A 21830-nucleotide genomic window follows, 5' to 3' on the forward strand; every position below is an offset into this window, starting at 1 on the left:
AAATGCAGGGAAAACCAAAGAACTGGTGATGGATTTCCGTAGGCACAAACAAAATTCATTATTACCACCAGTGAACATTCAGGGAAAGGACATTGTGAGAGTGGACTCTTACAAATAACTGGGTGTTCATTTGAACAGCAAACTAGACTGGACAGACAATACTGAGGCAATCTACAAGAAGGGGCAGAGCAGACTCTTTCTGCTGAGGAGACTAAGGTCTTTTGGAGTGCAGGGAGAGCTACTGTACTGAAGACCTTTTTTGACTCTGTGGTGACCTCAGCCATGTTCTATGGTGTGGTATGCTGATGCAGCAACATCTCTACTGCAGAAAGGAAGAGACTGGACAAGCTGATCAGAAAGGCCAGCTCAGTCCTGAGGATTCCTCTGGACACTGTACAGTAGGTGGGAGAAAGGAGGATGGTAGCAAAACTATCATCATTGCTGGAGAATGACTCTCACCCCCTGTATGAAACGGTTTCAGCTCTGAGCAGCTCCTTCAGTGACAGACTGTTACATCCTAAGTGTCTGACGGAGCGATACAGACGGTCCTTTCTCCCTGCTGCTATTAGACTTTACAATCAAAGCTGCTCCCAGTGAACCAGTCACCATAATACACACTGTTATTACTGTTTCACTGGAATAATAAACAATAATAAAGCATTTTAAACATATGCAATAACAGAAATTTTGAGCAATATGTGCAATATGTCTATAACCATTACTCTTTTTATACATTTTTGTTTTTGTATATACTGTATATTATGTCTTTATTCTTTATTCTTTTTATATATTTTTTCTGCTGTAACAGAGAAATTTCCCCATTGTGGGATGAATAAAGGAATATCTTATATCTTAAAACAAACGCTTGTGGCTACACAATTAGTACACCTAATTTAGGGTTTGCTGTTTGAAGGTGTACAAATACTTTACAGTTAATGACATTCAGAGTACTAATCCCTTGCTGCATTTTCATTTAAAGTGGGAATGCTTGGCTATTTACCGTCCCATCTTCATTCACCAGCAATATTTCTCCTAGGCCTGTTTGGCCAGTTCAATTAAATGATATCTCTTTCAAATCTTTTAAAAGCATGGCAACTACTGGCAAATGTATCTCAATGGGTTCTAAATACTATAAAGAAAGGTTACATAATTCAGTTCGCCTCTCGTCCTGCATGGATCAAAAGCATATTATCCACTGTAGAATTCACAGAATAGGTTCCTTTTATAAAACAGGAACTTCAGTCTCTCTTGGGCAAAGGGGCCATATAAATTTTTTCCTTCCTGAGAGCTTCTACAGCCAGTACCATGTTGGGTCTTAGGGTAGCAACATTATTCCACTAGCTTTACTTCACACATGACTATTCCTGATCTTGCTCAAGAGCAGAGGTTTTCCCCCTCTGAACCATCTGCAGTCTAACCCTTATGACCCTGATCTTTGTACCCTTGTTTTGTGGAAAAGACCCCGGTTTCTGACCTTGGGTTTTACCCTTGGCACAAGCTGCTATCACAAATTCCTTTGACAGACACCTCTCTGTGGTGGCTGTCCAAAAGGGCTGGTGTTGTGGTCCTTCGTGGCCACCTGGCCCATGGCCTTTGGGGATACCCTCATCTTTCTTTAGCATCTTAGGAACCTCTGGAGCACCTCTCCAGGGTCCTAAGGGAAATGACCAGTGGCTTTGTACTCTTCATTTGTGGTTGACCCTGGTTTACAAACTTAAATCCTTTTTGGCATGCTGCTGTCGCAAAACACTCTCAACAGACACCTCTTTTAAGGGCTGGGGTGCAGTTCTCAATGGCCTTCCAGCCCCTGGCCTTTGGGGAGACCCTCATAATTTTTGGCACCCAAAATGGCTGAAGAAATGGGCAGTGTTTCTAGCATTGAAACAATTCCTCCCACATCTGAAGGTCTAGCACATGTTGGTCAGCATGGATAACACTACAGTGGTCTCTTAAATTAACCATTAGAGCAAACTAGATTTGTGCCCCATTTTTTAGGCAGGCGCAGCAGATCCTGGTCTGGTCAGAAACCTCTCCCTGAGGGCAGTTTTCATTCCGGGACATGCAAACTTGGGGGCAGACATCCACACTTTTCCTCCAATACATATATTTTCCTCCAATATATACATATTATAGCTCTTTGTTGAGAGGCATCCCCTGGTTACTCACTTTTTTTGTTGCAAAAGAGTTCCTTCTTGGGACCTTTTCATGGTCCTGAAAGGATTATCGGTGGCTCGTTTTGAGCTCTTATGTTTAAAGTGAGCTCTTTTATAAAAGTGTGACTTTAATCAAAGGCAGACAGAGAAATATACTTAAAAACAATAAACAATATACTTTGTTTTTTGCATATAAATAAAATACACTATTTTAATAGCATACTATTACTATTAATAGATGAGAATACATTTGTGAATAAAACATAATTAATTAAATCTGAACTAAAAACATACACATATTGTGAGCAATTAATATAATTGCTATATCAAAAATTGCATTACTGCAGCAGCAGTCAAATATAGCTAGATCTCTTGGTAGCATACTAAAGAGAGTATATTAGCAAGTCCTGAGTTTCATTCACATGTGTGGCATATCAACTATACAGTGACACAACACTGCTGAGTAGACCACAATAGGTAGAGCCAACATTTGGTTCTCTGTAGTTCATAGTGGTTGAGAGAAGCTCAGGCCAAAACCCACTCTTCACTGCTGATCAGCACTGCTGCTGCCATGGCAACACAGGAAGGCACAGGTATTTCCTCTCGATTTCTAACAGTATGGGAGCACTGCTGACTGAGTACGATTACCAGCCCTACTGTGTGTGAGAGTGTATGGAATAAGTTGTTTAGGTTTTATTGATTTTAGGGATGAATGCTGTATTTATGGAATGGAATGTAAATGGAATGGAATGTATGAGCTAAAGTTTATGCCATTTCAGTTGAATTATTTTCAACTTCAGTGCATTCATGACACCAAGTGGGGAAAAACAAGTTTGTTTGTCTTTTGGGAGAAACTAATTGCTAAAATGTGTGTGTGTGTGTGTGTGTGTGTGTGTGTGTGTGTGTGTGTGTGTGTGTGTGTGTGTGTGTGTGTGTGTGTGTGTGTGTGTGTGTGTGTGTGTGTGAACAAATTACTAGCTTTTTTATGTTACAGTTCAGTGATTCTTAGTTATAGCCTTTAACCTTTTTTAGGGTATTGACCAATATCTGGTCATAAATGTGGTCCTTGGGTATGAGAGATACACTGTGTGATGATGCAGGAAATACCAATATATGAAAATGTGTATTAGAATCTCTTAAGCATTGGGTGAAAATACAGCGGGGAGATTATTGGATTTGTCATTGATTGGCATTGATTGACCTAAAATTGTTTCTGTGATTTGATTAGGATCTATATACTAAACGTGATCATTTCTGTTTCATTATATTATTCAGTATAATGCTTCATGTCAATTTAAACATCTGCTATATGATGTTACATATAAAGATATAGTTGCTTGAACAAGTTGTCCTTAAGATGTCCTTGGGATAAATTGAAGAATAAAAATCTTACTTTTACCATCACAAGGCATTCAGTGTTAGGTATAGCAAAATATATTTGGGGCCAATCAGATGCCAGCCTGATGATATTGCATGGATAAGTATCTACCTGGATTTCTCACCACTGAGGACGCCATTAATCATGACCAAATCTCCAACTCAGTGCAGCCCCAAACTTGCAAGGAACCTCCACCATGCTTCACTGTTACCTGCAGACACATTATTGTACTGCTCCCAGCCCTTTGCCAAACATGTTATGTGCATAGTTGAGTCACTTAGCCTTTTTTTTGCCCATTTCGTTCACAAAGACCACTTCTGCAAAGACTTCTCCAGACAGTAGATGGGTGAACCTGGTCCCACTAGTTCCTGCCAGTTCTTTGCTGATGGCACTGCTGGACATCTTTCAATGTTGAAGGTAAGTAATCATTATGTGTTTTTCACCTGCTGCATTAAGATTCCTTGGCTGATTACTGCATCTACGGTCCTCAACATTGCCAGTTTCCTTGTGCTTCTTCAAAGTAGCTTGAACAGAACATCTTGAAAGTCCAGTCTGCTTTGAAATCCTTGTCTGGGAGAGGTGTTGCTAATGCACTATAACTACCTTGTGTCTTGTTGCTGTTCTCAATCTTGTAACTGAGCACTGCAAAACAATGAAACTGTCCTCCATATCCTCACCTTATTAGCAGAGTTTGGCTGTTCCTCACCCAGATTTAAGCCTTCTACACAGCTGTTTCCTACAGTAGATATGAAATCGATGATCATTAGCACCTCCTTGGTATAATTGGTTAATCATACACCTGACACTGATCCTACAAAATCCTTGAGTTTGTACAAAGTGTGCAAGTGTTTATGCTGGTTTGAAGCCAAAGGGTATTCACACCAAATAATGATTTGATTTCAATTTTTATTGAAAAAACAGAATCTCTTTCCATTCTGTAAATTAAAATAGTAAAATAAACAATTAAAATATATACATTTTGAAAGCATTCTTTTATATCAATATGCAAAAAATATTTTTGTATTTTCAAATTTCAAAGATCTAGAACAGTATCTGCAACAGTGTAGAAAAATAAGCATTTATTTAACTTTATGGGAGTCTATATATCCTAGATTTTAATTTGCATAATGGATTTGTTTGTAGATATGACATATGGAAAACATATACGATGGAAAAAAATCAGTTCTTTCATTAACATAAATGGCTATATTCTGTGTTGTTTACATACTAATTTTATATGAAATGTGACTTTTGATTGGCAATAATCGGACAAATTTCCTTGTAGAACACATCAGGATTGGCTAAAGATGGGATTCATTTATGTACCACATTTTTATTTTAAGTCAAATCTGCCTTTCACGGCAAAAAGTCAACTCATTCATTCTGTGTCTGCTGCTCTTAGCCATCTCTATTGCCCCTGAGAAAACATCAGTTTATTAAACATGTATAGAAGCTCACACGATAACTGTCCATTCTCTCTGATTCTTGTGCATATTGCAACAGTCGACCATGTACACACTTATTTAGAATCAGAGTTCGTTAAATCAAATATTCCACAATCAGATTTGAACACTCTTGTTTATAATTGTAATCTCTTACATTATTATTTTATAATTATTATATTAAACTAGATTCTGATTTGATGGCTGACGTCTGACTGAATTAATATCTACTGTCTACTTTTTTAGAACACCTGTACACCTGCACATTCAAGCGGATATCTAAACAGTGATATTTATCTGTGGCTTTGGTTGTTTGTACATGGTTTGAGTATTTTCAGATATGGGTTATTTCCTAGGAATTTCACACACAACAGAATGTAGTTTGCAGAGAATAGAGTGACAGTTGTGGCTGAAAACACCTGATGAAAATGGCCAGATTGGTTTCGAGGAAGCATTAAGCGAAGCAAATGGTCACTCTTTACAACTGTGATGAGCAGAAAACCAAAACTACACAAGCTGTTAATAAGTTAAAAAGGAAAACTGTCAATTCTCCAAGTACAGTTGATTGAAATATTACTAGTTCTGTCAGGACCACTTTGTCAAATGAGAATTTATTAGATGATACAGTTAGTGTTGGTGGTATGGTTCTGTTCTGGGCAAGAATCCACGCGCCCATCCGTGCGCATGCATGGACAGAGCGGGGAGAGCAGCAACTAGAAAATAGAATAGACCCCCCGTATAACAGAACCATTAATCATGCATAGAGTTTTTTTTTTAAATAATAATGAATAAATGGATAAATAAATAATTAGAGAGAGTGAGAGAGAAATATGTGGAGATTTATGACGTAAACTGGTACAACGAACACAGGTTCCGGCATGGTGGAGTCGGGGATGGAGGAGGGAGTTTAAATCGCAGCAGCAGCGAAGCGCTAGAAAGCGGCTCAATGAATGGGAATTTAAATGGTCAAGTAATATGGATGTCGTAACCGGATTGGTGCACTTCATTGACAATTGATTAGCAGCTTATGCACGCTTGACGACGTGGCCTGCCAGAACTAACGCAATGCTTTTTTTCTGTCAGGACCACTTTGTCAAATGAGAATTTATTAGATGATAGCATACAGTTAGTGTTGGTGGTATGGTTCTGTTTTGGGAAAGGATCCACGTGGTTGTCTGTGCACATGCATGGACAGAGCAGGGAGAGCAGCAACTAGAAAATAGAATAGACCACCAAAACAAAACCATGTGCCAAGGATAAATATGTTACAGTAGAATGCTGGTAAATCCGGAACAGAACGAAGATCGTAGGAGCGTCGTCCTGGGCTGAGCAAATGTCGGCATATTTGCAAGGAGCACGTTGCTGTAGTCAGTTAAAGCAAAGTGTGAAGCAAAGGGGGAAGCATAAATCACCCCTGCAGCAGCGTATATAAACAATCATGTTGTATATCCACTAAATAATAGTGAGAACGGGTAGGGGAGCATGTGTCCTGTAGAAACTCTGGTATCTCATGCAGCTTGAATTCAACATCCAGAGTAAAGAAAACAATGTTGCAGTATGAAAGCTAGTATATCCAGCTAATCACCGATCAGGGGAAAGTAAACCCTGGGCTGAGCGAATGGTCGCATATTTGCAACAAGCATGTTGCTGTGGTCTGTTGAGTCGAGTGTGAATTGTAAAGGGGGAGGCATAATTCGCCCTGTGGCAGCGATATAACGACGAGCATGTTGTATATACACTAGGCTATAGTGCGAACAGGTAGGGGAAGCATGCACCCTGTAGAAGACTTTGGTTGCTTGTGAAGCTTGGTATTTGAACACGATTTTGAAAGCTAGTACGTCCGGGGCTAATCAACAATCAGGGGAAGCATCGCCCTGGGCTGAGAAGTTGAGGCTGGGTGTGCAGCATAACGAGGGGAAGCAGAATACACCCCACAGCAGTAATATGACGATGGCATGTTGTATATATGCTAAGCTAGCGATAATAGGTAGGGGAAGCATGCGCCCTGTAGAAAACTCTAGTACATCCAGGGCTAATCAACAATCAGGGAAAGCATCACCCTGGGTTGACATATTGACAACGAGCATGTTGCTGTAGTAAGCATTGGAAGCATACGCCCTGTAGAAGACTCTGGTTGCTCATGAAGCTTGATCTTGCACATGTCGAGGAATGACAGATCATGATGAGATAGAATTGTTGAAGTATGCTGTAGGTTGTATTAGTTTTGCCTGTTAATTAGTCTGATTTGCGGATCAGCTTGGGAATGGTTTGCCTCCTACCTGGAAGGACGCTCATATCAAGTAACATGGAGGGGAGTGACATCTGCTCCTCGCAGACTCTCCACTGGCGTCCCACAGGGCTCAGTACTTGGTCCTCTTCTTTTTTCCTTGTATACTCACTCTCTTGGTGAAGTTATTTCATCACATGGGTTCTCTTACCACTGCTATGCTGATGATACACAACTTATCTTCTCTTTCCCACCCTCAGATGCCACAGCTTCTGACCGGATCTCAGCATGTCTGGCAGAAATTTCGTCATGGATGACTGCTCATCAGTTAAAGCTCAATCCTAGCAAAACTGAACTGCTGTTCATCCCAGGTGATTCATCCCCAGGTCACGATCTTGCTATATCCTTGCACAACGATCTGATCTCCCCTTCAGCCACAGCTCGCAACCTTGGGGTAACCATGGACAATCAACTGTCCTTTTCCTCTCATGTTGCAAATGTGACTCGCTCATGTCAGTTTCTTCTCTACAACATTAGAAGGATTCGGCCATTTTTGTCCACACAGACTGCCCAGGTACTTGTTCAGTCTCTTGTCATTTCTAGACTGGATTACTGCAATGCACTGCTGGCAGGTCTACCTATGAACGCAATCCGTCCTCTGCAAATGATCCAAAATGCAGCTGCCCGGCTTGTTTTCAACCTGCCAAAGTTCTCGCATACCACCCCGCTGCTGCGATCCCTCCACTGGCTTCCGGTAGCTGCACGCATCCGATTCAAAACACTGATGCTGGCCTACAAAGCCAAAAATGGACCAGCTCCCTCTTACCTCAAAGCCCTCATCATTCCTCGCACTGCACCCCGCAACCTCCGATCTACCAGCACTGCTCGACTGGTTCCACCATCTCTCAGGGTAAGAGGCAAGTATACTACAAGACTCTTCTCTGTACTGGCACCAAGGTGGTGGAATGAACTTCCCCTAGAGGTTCGGACAGCTGAGTCACTGGCTATTTTCAAGTGGCGGTTGAAGACCTACTTATTCAGGAAGCACTTCAACTAGCACTTCTTTCCTTATCCTTTGCATTTAAAAAAAAAAAAAAAAAAAAAAACCTTTGATACTTTTTCATTGTAACTTTGAACAAATGTTTTAAACTCATGGTATCTTAAGTATGTAACCTAGTGAACCAGCATTAATGTATTCAGTGTTAGAGATTTAAGCACTTATGTACGTCGCTCTGGATAAGGGCGTCTGCCAAATGCTGTAAATGTAAATGTAAATGTAAATGATAGTCTGAGGGAAAAGCTATCCCTCAGTCGGCTAGTGCGGGATCGGATGCTGTGGAGTCTGTGGGACGGGTGGCTGGAGTCATTGATGATCCTCCGGACTTTCCTTATACTCCGCCTAGAGCAGATGACCTGGAGTGAGGGAAGCTGAGTGCAACCCTTTTCAGAGCTTTACAGTTGCCACCAGTGCTGTTTCCAAACCAGGCACTGATGCAGCCCATCAGGATGCTCTCTATAGTGCAGGTGTAGAATGTTCTGGGGATGCTGGGGCTCATTCCTATCTTCCTAGCCATCTTCTTCAGCACTGCATCAGTGTGTAGGTCCAGGTGAGATCCTCGCTGATCCTCTGCTCTGTCTCCTGAAGCTCTGGTGAGAGGCCGCAGGATTGGATTGAGGTCATAGGAGGCATCAAAATTATTATTGCGAGTATTATTACTTTTTTTTTTTTTTTGAAGGCATGGTCGATTTCGGCTTTGCCCAGGCATGACGCTTTTCAACTGTTTTAACCCTCTGGAGTCGATAAACAGTATACACGTTTTGTGGCATAATCTCCTGTTAAGGCTGAAAAGAACTTAAATTACACTTTCAGTTTCGATCGTACAGATAAGAACAATACATCAGTCAAATCTGTAAAAGGGTCTACTTTTATTTGTATACACACATAATAGCAGCAAAACTGTGCTTTTGTAGAATAAAGAAAATAAACAGACTGCATTCTTTGCCATCTCGGTCTCGGTCACCACTCTTCACAGACCTCAAAGACAAGATAAATATAAGCATAGAAAGCTTGAAATGTCTTTTAAATAAACAAATTCAAGTCAAAAACAAATAATCTATTTGTAATCCATAAGAAAGTTAGGAGTGGTCCGGTTTCTCCTGTTTTGCCTAATTATAGCTAATGTGTGTGTGAACTGGGTAGCATGTCAACCAAAGCATAAAACAGGAAAAATTGGGAAGAGGATAGCAAGCTATTAATGCTTGGAACATGTCCATTGTTATGAGGAGCTGGCAAGTCTATGATTAAAAGTTTCAAGGCATAGCAAAGCATAGCAAGGCGAAGCTTGACCTATTGTGAAAAGCATAGCATAGCATAGCATAACGTGGCATAGCATAACATAGCATAACGTCGCATAACATCGCAAGGAATAACATACCTTGTGTTACTCCCCTCGAGTTGAATGCCACAATGCCGTCAGAACTATCGAAGGCCATACATAACTTAAATAAAGTGCACATTCAACAAGTAAGAAAATACACTTAAAATGGCTGCTTATACATAAACACATTTACATACAAAAAAGCAATTAACAACGAACAACTCATTGGCCTCTCTAACTCAAGAGGAATAAACTTGAGGTTAACAGCTTCTTCTTCTTTAAACATAGATCATCAATATGAACTTCTTAGTACTACTTTCAAGTGCAACTCGTACAGACATTAGCGTGTACCTCGTTCTTCTCTTCTACTTTGTGTTTTTCTTTTTAATGCTGTCTTCAAAAAATGTATGTCTCAGAAATGCAGCCAAACTTCACAACAGCATGAAAAATGGTCTGTGTGGAACAAATCAGTTACATAAAGGGCTAGGAAAGGAATGAAAAAGTAACAGTGGTGGCTTATTGAGTCTAAAATGGACCTAGCATATGTGTACAGAATTTATCATTTACAAATAACTGTTGCCTGGGTCTAAATGGGTCTCCAGCAGAGAGTACACAGCAGCTGCAGTATCCCCTCAGTATTTTTAAGTTGCTCTCATATAAGTGTTCGAGTGACATGGGTGTCATGGGATTAGATTACGGATCTCTGCCACAGGTCTGATTGAAAAAGATTTTTTTGATTGGCAGCCTAATTGCCGTTGTCCTGGGAAGCATAAAATGTGTTTTCCTACATTGCATTTCACTTTTTTGTCCCTTTGAAATCCCCTTATTTTTTTAATCAGAATTCAGAAAGTGATATAATTGCATATAAGCAACAAAAAAAATCAACAAATAAATAAACAAAAATGAGTAATGACTGAAGAAATTGTTTCCCCTTTTGGCTGAAATAACCTCAGTGAGAAGTTTCTTGTAGACATCTGCCAGTTTCTGATATCAACTGGAAGAAAGTCCCCCCTCTCCTCAATGAAGAATTCTTTCAGCTGTGTGATGTTCGAGGGGTTACTTGCATGCACAGTCTGTATCAAACCACCCCACAGGATTTCAATAGGATTTAGATCTGTGCTTTGACTTGGCCATTCAAAAATTCTCCATTTTTTACTTTTCAGTCAGATCTTGTTGGTTTTAATGGTATGTTTTTTTTTTCATGTTGCAAGGTCCAAGGCTTTGCTTCAGCTTTAAGTTTTTGACAGATGGTTTTACATGTTCCTCAAGAAACATCTGATACAGTGTGAGTATTTAGCTTGATGCAGACATTGTTTCCTTTGGATGTCCTCAATAACTGGAATTAGAGTTCCTGTGATGCACTGGGTGGTTTTTCATCACCCGCTGCAATGCCTTGTGGTCTAAGGCTGTGCAGTTCCCATTCCAGACTGTGACGCAGTTGGTCAGAAGGCTCTCAATCAAACAGCCATAAAAGTTCACAGGATCTCTGAAGACAGGTGATGTTTCTTCAGTGTTGTTCGGAAGAACAGGCACTGGTGAGCTTTCTTGACCAGGCTGGAGGTGTTGGTGGTCCATGACAGGTCCTCTGATATGTGGATCTTTAGGAACTTGAAGCTGGAGGCACGTTCAACTGGCAGCTCTTTGATGTGCTCCTTTGATTTGCTGGTGTTAAGGAGCAGGTTGTCGACACATCATGCGGCCAAATGCTGCACCTTTTCCATGTAGGCTGTCTCATCTCTGTTGGTGATTATGGAATTAGATCCACGCACAGGCCTGTAGTTGTGATTAAAGCAGGAATAGAGGAATGGGCTCAGCACACAGCCCTGTGGTACACCCGTGTTAAGGGGGATGGTGGCAGAGTGGGTGTGAGTGCAGCACTGAGGAGACGCCATCCTGTGCACTCCTATTGCTAAGATGACCAGAAAATTGATTTAGCATGTGCATAACCTCTCTGAATGAAGACAATTTTACTTACATAAATACTGATATTATTTATGAACCCATTTTATTCACACTCTAAATATGGCCCCTAGTGTCTGAGAGATGTTTCCATTTATCTGGCCACCTTCAGAGTCTTAAGATCAGAATGTACTTGGTTGTGTGTGTTACCAGTATTCAGATGAAACTTATATAAATGTTTAAGTTACATTTGTGGGCCACACAATCAGATTATTGAATTTACTGTCTCCAAGGTTGCTAGCACTTTTTCAGTACCCCTCTGGGCACAGTTATTTAAATATTTGTTTTAAGTGGACTAATGAAGCAGGTCACTTTTTTAGTTCAGTGGAAATATGATATAGCATAAACTAATATTACTAATATTACGGTACAAATAAGAAATCAATGATTTTAAATAACCGTATATGGTTTACATTTTCTATTGTATATTATTCAGAAGACATAATTTCCTGAACATATTTCTCACATATGTTTTACTTTTTGTATCTTAATCACATTTAAGGTTATACGATTTTATGTTCAGTTCAGTTACATATTATTCTTGAAGCATTTTTAATAATAGACATTGTCGCAAAGCAGCTTTATAGGAATCCAATTTACAGATTTAGATCTCTTATGAGCAATCCAGAAATGACACTGGCAAGGAAACATGAGGAACAAACCATGTGAGGAACCTCACTCATATACAGTAGGATACCAGCCTCTGCTGGATGACATTGGATAGTGGGATTATAAATCATCAATAATAATCAATTCTAACTTGTCAGGTTTCATGGTACTCATAATTTAAAGTAGTTAAGCTACAGAGAAACTGGCCTTGTGATAAAAGACAACAGTGGGTCATGACCATAGACCAAATTAAGTGTGGTCTTGGCCAACTACTGTATATAAAAGCTACTTTGTCAAACTGACAAAGTGACCAGTTTTTCTGTCACAGGCACAATTGTACTTTAGAACATGTTTATGTGACATGCCAACCAAAGACAGCCAAAGTTCTGTCACTGTCAGAAAATTCTGTTAAAATTGATGTTTGGTTAAAAGTAATTGCTGCTACAGTATGATGCTCATCTAAAATCAACCAGCAAAATGTTGTTTCTACAGTACCATGGTGCAACATACTGTAGGAACACAAAACAAAAGGTTACATAAAGTGCAAATAAACAACATTGTGAGAATAGTGCAGAAATTAGTGTACAGAACAATACACATAGAAAAATAAATACGCAGGACAATGAATGCATAGAACAGTAATGTTGTGTAGTATAACAAAAAGAAATGTAGCAGTGTAGCCTCCAGAGGAAGTAAAGGCACTGTTGTGTATTCCTGGCTAGTTAGATGGGGTTGATATTCCAGGAGTCCTCTGTCATGTGTGAGCTTTTTTATTTTCATCATATTTGTTCCATTGATGTGCACTGCTGAGTGGTCTACTCTGTCATCCTGAAGTCAACATTATTCTCTCTAAGTGATTGATTGTTGTCTCTATACCATACTGTGAGATGATTCATCTCCTCCCTGTATACTGACTCATCAGTGTTGCTGATGAGGCCCACAACTGCAGTGTCACTGTAGTTAAGTGTGCTGATATTATTTGTGAACTGTACAATGCAGCACAGTTATGAGTCAGTAGAGTAAACAGCAGTGGACTGAGCTTAATGCAATAAAGAGCACCAGTTATCAATGCTGTGGTAGTGCAGGTGGTGGTGCTGATCCTGTTGGACTGGGGTCCTTAGAAAAAAGTTCTAGTCAATGCCTAGCAGGTTCAGCTTTTCAGTTTTTGTAGGATGTTTGTGTTCAATGCTGAACAATGAACAGAATCCTTACATAATGAGATTTTTTGTCCAGCTGAGTCAGAGAAAGATGGACGTTGGCAGATATGGCAGCCTCTGTTAAATAGTTAGGACAGTAGGCGTGCTGAAATGGGTCCAGTGTAGTGGGAAGACTGCTCTTTATATGTTATATTACTGGCCACTCATGACTGCACTAGATGATGATAAGTGAGTACAATGGGCCTGTAGTCATTCGGGTAGGATTAAGATTATTTATTTTGCACAGGTATGGCGGTAGTCATCTTTTAAGCACACAGGGACAACTGCTTGGCCCTTTAAGATGGAAATGTCTGTGATGACACCCCTAAGCACCTGGCCAGGTGCATTGGAAGGACCAGCAGCTTTTCAATGGTTAACTCTGGATACTGATTTCTACTGCAGACAGACAGAGTACTTGGTCTGTTGGTATTGGGGTCATCTTTCCTGCCAGCATGTTGTTCTGTGCTTCACATCTTGCATAGAAATCATTCAGTGGGAGTGGGAAGTTACCATAAATACTGATAGCCCAGGATGGACCTTACTATGCACATTGAATTGCCTTGTTGTGTGGAGAAATGCCTTGACAGATACATAATGTTTTTAATGCAGATTATTTTATTCAGAATACATAAAGTGTAAATTGATAGCTTGCTGCTAGAAAAATTATATCAGGCATCATACTCATTTCTGCTAACTAGAACTATAAATCATTACAGTCCAAATGTCAGCATGAAATTAAGGGTGTGTTTGCTATAATAAGTGGGTCTTATTTTCCAAATAATATTAAAAGTTTAATATTGAATTACACTGCAGTACATTTGAAGTACATTAGAATAGAACTTTGCAAACAACTGTAAAAGAAATGACAAAAGTTATGTACAGTAAATACTAATTAGTGCACCTGGTTGAATAGGCATATTTTAAAATGAGTTAAATTCATATCCAGATTTCTAGATTCTAGAGTATTATTTGAAATAGTATACCAAGCAGACATTTTTAGCCTTTTTGTCTGCTGCATGACCACAGCTTTGAATTTTCCTGATTAACTAGAAATGTCAGTCTGATTAAAGTCTGATTACATCCAGAATGAAAAGGGAGAAAATTACATTATAAGATTCTGATCCTTTAAAGATTTCACTAAAGTCACACAGAAAGGTGCCACCACACTGATTGTACTGTTTTCATTTAATTTATTATGTAAAGATTAAAACATTAAATTAATTATATATCTAAGATAATATGTTTAAACTATTATTATTTATTTACATCATAAATTATTTTATGAGTCATTAATGAGTCCTCTTTATATTATTTTTAGTTTAAATTTTTTGTGTAATTATCTTGATCAGATTTTATTTTCTTAAGGGGAGAGGCTATAGAAAACAAATGCCTTGCCCACCTCTACATATGTAAACTAATCTTATCTTATATATAAGTTATATAACAATAGTGACACTATAATAAAAATAATGGGTGGCCCTTTATTATTAAAAATAATGGGTGGCCCTTTATAATTCTTATAAAGGTTGTGTTGAGTCTCATGACCTGCATGCTTTAAGCAATTCAAAAAGAAAAAATAAATAAATAAATAAAATACATTGGCCCACGTTGAGTTATGCATCCTGACAAGTTACATTCTCATATAAGGTTTTAATTAAGAAAAGCATATTTGTGTTGTTCCTGATTCATTTGTAGATCTCTCTCGGGCCGGATCGTGGGTGGTGTCTGGTGGTTCTTCACCCTCATCATCATTTCTTCTTACACAGCTAACCTGGCGGCCTTCCTCACCGTGGAGAGGATGGTCTCCCCTATCGAGAGTGCTGAAGACTTGGCCAAGCAGACTGAGATTGCTTATGGTACACTCGATGCTGGCTCGACCAAAGAGTTCTTTAGGGTAAGGAAATTTCATTGCAATTCATATGGTTCAGCAAATGAACCCTGAAAGAAGTAATAGCTTTTTGTGATAACAATGAATCATCTTTCCTAAAATGTTTAGTTCATTGTTCATTGTAAAACAATATTCTTTGTTATTTGTGGCCCTTTATGTTTATATGCTTTACTTTAATATATAAATAATATGAGAATTTAACTGACTACTGTTAATATTAAGTTTCCATTTTAAACCCTGTCCACTCTATATAATCTTATAATGTGTAAATCCTTCTTAGTCACACTTTTTTTCTGCAGAGGTCGAAAATCGCTGTGTTTGAAAAGATGTGGTCATATATGAAGTCAGCCCCAGCTGTGTTTGTGAAAACCACTGACGAAGGGGTGATTAAAGTTAGGAAGTCTAAAGGAAAGTATGCCTATCTGCTGGAGTCTACCATGAATGAATATATTGAACAGCGTAAACCCTGTGATACCATGAAGGTGGGCGGGAATTTGGACTCTAAGGGTTATGGTGTTGCTACACCAAAAGGATCACCACTCAGGTAAAGCACAGCACCATGACCTAGTGAATTAGAATTGATGTATTCATTGATAAGAGACACTTCCGTAAGCCACATTGTGTAAGGGCATCTGCCAAATACCATAAAAGTAAATGTACATGTAAATGTACTAGCAGAAATAGTACTGTAGTAAGATAAGGCAAGAGCAGATAAGGACTTTCCTCAGTTAGTCCATGATTAGTAGTAGTACTAATACAATAACTTTGAACATCATAACTCAATTACTCGTTTGATTTAGATCACTGCATTTTGTGGATTGTAAATTAGATTGTACTTTGTAGAGTGTACTTTGTCTATATGTCACGAAGGAGGAGCAGTTGCACATTTAATATAAAAGGCACTGGCAAACAAATCTAGAACATGATTCAGAGGGTGTAAACAGTAAACAGTGAGAGGTCAGGCAATCATCAAACAACTGTAGCAGAAACAATCCAAACGCAGAGAACGTGACGGTTCTCTGCGTTTGGATTGTTTCTGCTACAGTTGTTTTCTGGAAACCAGAAAGTAGGAACACAGAACACAGCTGTGTGTGTGTGTGTGTGTGTGTGTGTGTGTGTGTGTGTGTGTGTGTGTGTGTGTGTGCGCGTGTGTGTGCGCGTGCGTGCGTGCGTGCGTGCGTGTGTGTGTGTGAGAGAGAAAGAAAGAGAGAGAGAGACCTAGAACTGTTTTCATACCAGTTTTTAATAATAAAGTAATAGCTTTTCTTAAAAGAATTAAGAAAATTAGTTATTACAACATGTTTTGCTACCAAATTTCCACAAATTATCTCACTTTTTAGTTGTTCATGTGAATGTTCTTAGCTATTTATATGATAGTATCCAAGTGGCAAAATTATTTTCCTTTTTCTTTTATACATTATGAGACTGCCACATGGAGCTTCCATCACCATGCAGCACAGTGGCTTGTGTGGGTGGATGGTAGATGTGTGTGGGTTTGTGTGTGTGTGTGTGTGTGTGTGTGTGTGTGTGTGTGTGTGTGTGTGTGTGTGTGTGTGTGTGTGTGTGTGTGTGTGTTTGTGTGTGTGTGTGTGTGAGTGTGTGCATGAATCATCCCAGAACGTATGCAACTCTCACAAAGAGCTGAGGTTTTTGAGAATTTATCTCAAGTGCTTGCATAAGAAAGGGTGGCATACTGTTCAGAAAGCACTTTGGCACGCTGGCAATCAGCACAACTAAACCTGCATAACTCATCCAAGCTCACAGTTGGCATAGATTTAGTGATTATCAATATTTTTTCCTTCATAAAATGAAATTATTTTTTTAATACAGAAGGATCCAGTGCTCTCGTTGCCACAGCCTGGGTTAGATTCTCTGGAAGGAAGCTAGCCCAGCCACTGAAAAGTTAACAATGCCAGCCCTAAGCCCAGATGAATTGGGAGGGTTGTGCCAGGAAAGGTATCTGTGTAAAACCTGTTCCAAAGAAAGACCAACAACAACATTCTTTTTTTAATTTAAGTTATGAATGAAATTAAAATATCAACACAGTGTACTGTATATTTGCACACTATAAAAACATCAATGTCTTATTGTCATCCATTTTGTAGCGTGACCTCATGCCACTAAGACGCTACTGCAAATCTGATATTATATCCAGTTCAGTGCAAAAGGGGCTCAGAAGGGCAATTTAGAGCTGCTAAAATAACTTCAATAAATTCTACCTCCATCTAATAAGAAAAGCTCCTTGGGGGAATGACCTCTTAGCAATTGTACTGTTATATTTAGGTCACCATATAGAACATGGAGTGAGAGACAAGAGAAAAAATGACTGGCTACAGGATGTAAAAAAAAGGCTTGTGTTCAACATGCCATGAAGAAGTAAAATTATTTCATTATTTGACAGTCGTCACTGCTTCAGCAAGAAGTACAGAGTCTGCTAAATGAATATGCACTTGTCTGCCTCCACATAGTGCTATGATGGATGGAGAGACATTTAGAATGCTCCTTTTAGGGCCATTTAATCTGAACTAAAGGTTGTGTGAGATTCACTCTAGCAGACCTTTGTTCTCTGATAAACTCAGATTATTTTTGGTTGAACTATTTAGATCTTGAATGCATAAAGATGTGTAACTACTGTTTTACTAGTATACATTCAAGTTGGTGAGGTAATTAATCAATATTTAAGTCAATATTCTAGGCACAAAATTCATTTTCATTCATTTATTCATTCATTCATTTTCTACCGCTTATCTGATCCCTCGGGTCACGGGGAGCCTGTGCCTATCTCAGGCGTCATCAGGCATCAAGGCAGGATACACCCTGGACAGAGTGCCAACCCATCACACTCTCTCATTCACTCACGCAATCACACACTACGGACAATTTTCCAGAGATGCCAAACAACCTACCATGCATGTCTTTGGACCGGGGGAGGAAACCGGAGTACCCGGAGGAAACCTCAGAGGCACGTGTAGAATATGCAAACTCCACACACAAAAGGCAGAGGCGGGAATCGAACCCCCAACCTTGGAGGTGTGAGGTGAACGTGCTAACCACTAAGTCACCGTGCCCCCCGCACAAAATTCAGTTTATGTTAATTACTTATGTACATGTATTTCATGTATTACCTCTAAGGTTGTTAATTCTTTTGAGTAGTGGTGTCCAAGATGGGGTTTTTCAATAGCATCTAGAACACTACCTTAAATCATAAACACTTGAGTGTAAAGGTGAAAAATTATAACTGGGAATACAAAATGTGCACTTAAGCAGAAGGACACAGGAGCAACAAGTGTTTTGACAATAAGTCAATTTTGACCCATTATTTTGATTTAATATCACATTTTGATTTAATGGTTATTTGAAGATATCATTTCAGTATTTCAGATTAATATCTCATTATGTACTCTGGGTTAAAAAAAGAGGTAAACTAATTCCAACTTACTGATGTGTCTCTACCCATTTATCCTTATCAACCAGCTCCTTGTGATACTACACCCAGTCAGTAAAATTATCTCACTTAAAGCAAATTCAGATTCAAATTAAAATTTTAGTTGTCACATAAACATACACGGTATGACATGTAGTGAAATTTGTTTTTACGACTGTTTCTTTTAGTGAGAAGAAATACAATAGAAATTAAAATGTAAAATGTAGATGCAATGTGTGATTGGAGCAAGCGCGATGGCGGCCGACCTCACCGGCGCTATCTTTGGTCAGCAAAGCAATCTGTCATCAAACTGAATGCAAGCTTATACTCCTCTCTTTGATATTCTGTCTGGCATTTCTCGCCTGTTCTGTTTTACTTAATCACGTCCTACAGATACAATCATAGTGCATGTTTGTTTGCACTGGTGACCACCGTACTATACACTGTGCTATGTCAGTCTGTGCCTTTGAAATGTGCTTAACATAAATATTGAAGACTTTTTTGAACATTTATTTTCCATTTAATGGTATAATGTGCATTATATTATTATTATTATTATTATTATTATTATTATTATTATTATTATTATTATTATTATTATTATTATTATTATTAAGCTACAATATTTGACCCAGAACTGATACTTTATATCTGAGCTTATCCAAACCATAGGAACATTTTTAACAAATGTTAATTAGTTATCCAGATGTTCAATTTCTATGTTTCATCTTTCACAAGACATCACTATCAACTATATTGTAATCCATATTTCATTAATTAACATGTTAAAACCTTGCTGAACAGTGGGTGATGACTACCTGAAACTGTCTCTGACCACAATTTTATTTTGTCTTATTGTTTCAAGAAACCGTGTAAATTTGGCAGTATTAAAACTGAACGAGCAGGGCCTGCTGGACAAATTGAAAAACAAATGGTGGTACGACAAGGGCGAGTGCGGCAGCGGAGGAGGTGATTCCAAGGTCAGCCGCAATGTGAAAAATTTATTTTACAAACACCAGAAGCTACACACAGTGTTAAAAAAATCTACAAAAACAACAGCAATCTTTTTTTTTAATGGTGAATGAGACTTTGCTGTGCAGGCTAAGATTAACTCCATTTGTTTTTTATGGGCTTTAAAGTGATGCTTAAATCATGAGTTTATAAATGATGAGATTCATAAACCTAATGCAGTAGCCTCAGGGAGCACATTTATGCTTGCTTTTCCCCAGATTTATGCTAATTGTGTTAGGTTTTAATTAGCAGCACATAATAAACCTGCATTCAGAAGTTCTTTTTGCACTGCACAAGTAGTGAATTTTGTATTAACTTCTACACATTTCTTTTACTTTCTTATGTTTTTTTCTATAGATTAAATCTACAGAATATTTAAGTAAACAAAAATAATGATCTAATTCTTACCCGTCAGCATGAATGCCACTGTATCACTAAAGCAGTGTCTAGGCATGCCTAGTGGACTAAATTCTGTTATGGTTCATATAGAAAAGTGAAATAAATTTTTAAAGTTGTTGATCAGATATATTTCCACAAGCCTTGATGGCACACCCAGCTTCCTATTATTATATTAATCAAGACACATATGAACTAATTCCCTTTTCCCTCTTGATTGAAAGATTCCTGTTAGACAGAACTCCTATTATGATTTTATTGCTCCTTATAATAATCACCCTAATGATATTCAGTTACAACTTAGTTTCACCATTTACATAAAACCAGACCTCATTTCAGACCATTTCAGATGGTGTACTGGCCATCACTGGTATCCAGCATAGCCACATGTTCATTTGACATGTGATAGTGCTAACCATCAAAATAAGAAGACAATAATTAAAGCTATATAACATATTCTTAAAACATCACTTGTGAAAAGCAATGCTGTATGTCTCCTCATTTATTTATAATAAAAATAAAATTTGATTATGGTTTGTGTTTGTAAGTGTATATAGTGTTTGTGTTTTATACAGGTATATTGTGTTTGTGTGTATACAGGTATATACATTATACGTATATAAAAATAAAACGTCACTCTGTTTCCTCCTGTAGGACAAGACAAGCGCATTGAGTCTCAGTAATGTGGCCGGCGTTTTTTACATTCTAATCGGGGGCTTGGGTCTGGCAATGCTGGTAGCACTGGTGGAATTCTGCTACAAGTCAAGGACTGAGTCTCACAGGATGAAGGTGTCTGCTCGGCCTGCTTTGGAGCCCCATACACTGACCTTCACATATACAGTGGCCACGTAGTTCAAATTTAAAACACGTTAAGCAAACAGTAATAAAACAATCTAACACACCCTCCCCACCACAAACATATGTGGTCCTATCTTTTTTACATTTTGTCAATAGTTCAGTCAGGACTACTTGAGTCAAAATAAAGATAATTCTTTTAGACCTATATTTAAATTTGTATTTGCAAGATTGTTAAAATTACATTTGGCGGTATGGCTCTGTTCTGAATTCCCCATGCTTTTCATGAGCTCCATGAAAGCTAGTCCGGGAACAGCAGCAGCTTCTGGGGACAATCTCCCAGTTAAAACTGGGAAAGCAGCAAAACAAACACACACACACACCTCCCCACACCCCCACCCCCATTTAGAGCATGCATCAGTGACAACAGAATGACACCGATTAAGTTAAACAAAAAGTTTCAAGGAGGAGCTAGGGGAGGAGGTGGGTTGCAGCAATGCAGAGGAAACAGCCAAGCAGACATACTGAAACTGCATTTAAATAGGGTGCCCTGTTTGAAAGGGACCAATTGAGTGCTTAGGAATCAGATCAGCTGATGGGCTGGGTTAGAAATTTTTGACAATCAGCTGATAGCCGAGTTTAGCCGAGCTGACTATGCGGCCTGCCTGAACTGATGCGGAACGCTATATTTTTGTGTCTCTCTTCTCTCCACCTGTTACATTATACTCTACCTCGCTGATTTTTTCATCTGTCCTTGCATTCACTTCTTTTATCATTATCTTTGCTGTTGTTTTCTTTTTCTTTAACTTCTCTTTCTCTTTCCATTATTGTTTTTGTTTTTTTTTTGTCATGCTAGGTTCCATCCTTCTCACCACTCTATGCTCGATCTAGGCTGGCTGTACAATGCAGTCATGTGCACATAACACAGCCTTTGTTCGCTTCCAAATAAAGAACAGAGGCAATAATGCCAACTC

At 38.8% G+C, this 21830-nt stretch overlaps 1 protein-coding gene across 1 annotated transcript in view; it reads left to right on the plus strand.

Moving 5' to 3' along the window:
- Positions 1-21830, plus strand: part of gria1a (glutamate receptor, ionotropic, AMPA 1a) — a 95019-nt gene that overhangs the window by 68586 nt on the left and 4603 nt on the right. The window contains exons 12-15 of the mRNA XM_027135729.2: positions 15038-15236; positions 15530-15774; positions 19520-19634; positions 20716-20850. Coding sequence (XP_026991530.2) covers positions 15038-15236; positions 15530-15774; positions 19520-19634; positions 20716-20850 — 694 coding nt within the window. The remainder of the gene's footprint in view (positions 1-15037; positions 15237-15529; positions 15775-19519; positions 19635-20715; positions 20851-21830) is intronic.

The sequence above is a fragment of the Tachysurus fulvidraco genome, chromosome 17, assembly GCF_022655615.1.
Source record: "Tachysurus fulvidraco isolate hzauxx_2018 chromosome 17, HZAU_PFXX_2.0, whole genome shotgun sequence".
NCBI lineage: Eukaryota > Metazoa > Chordata > Actinopteri > Siluriformes > Bagridae > Tachysurus > Tachysurus fulvidraco.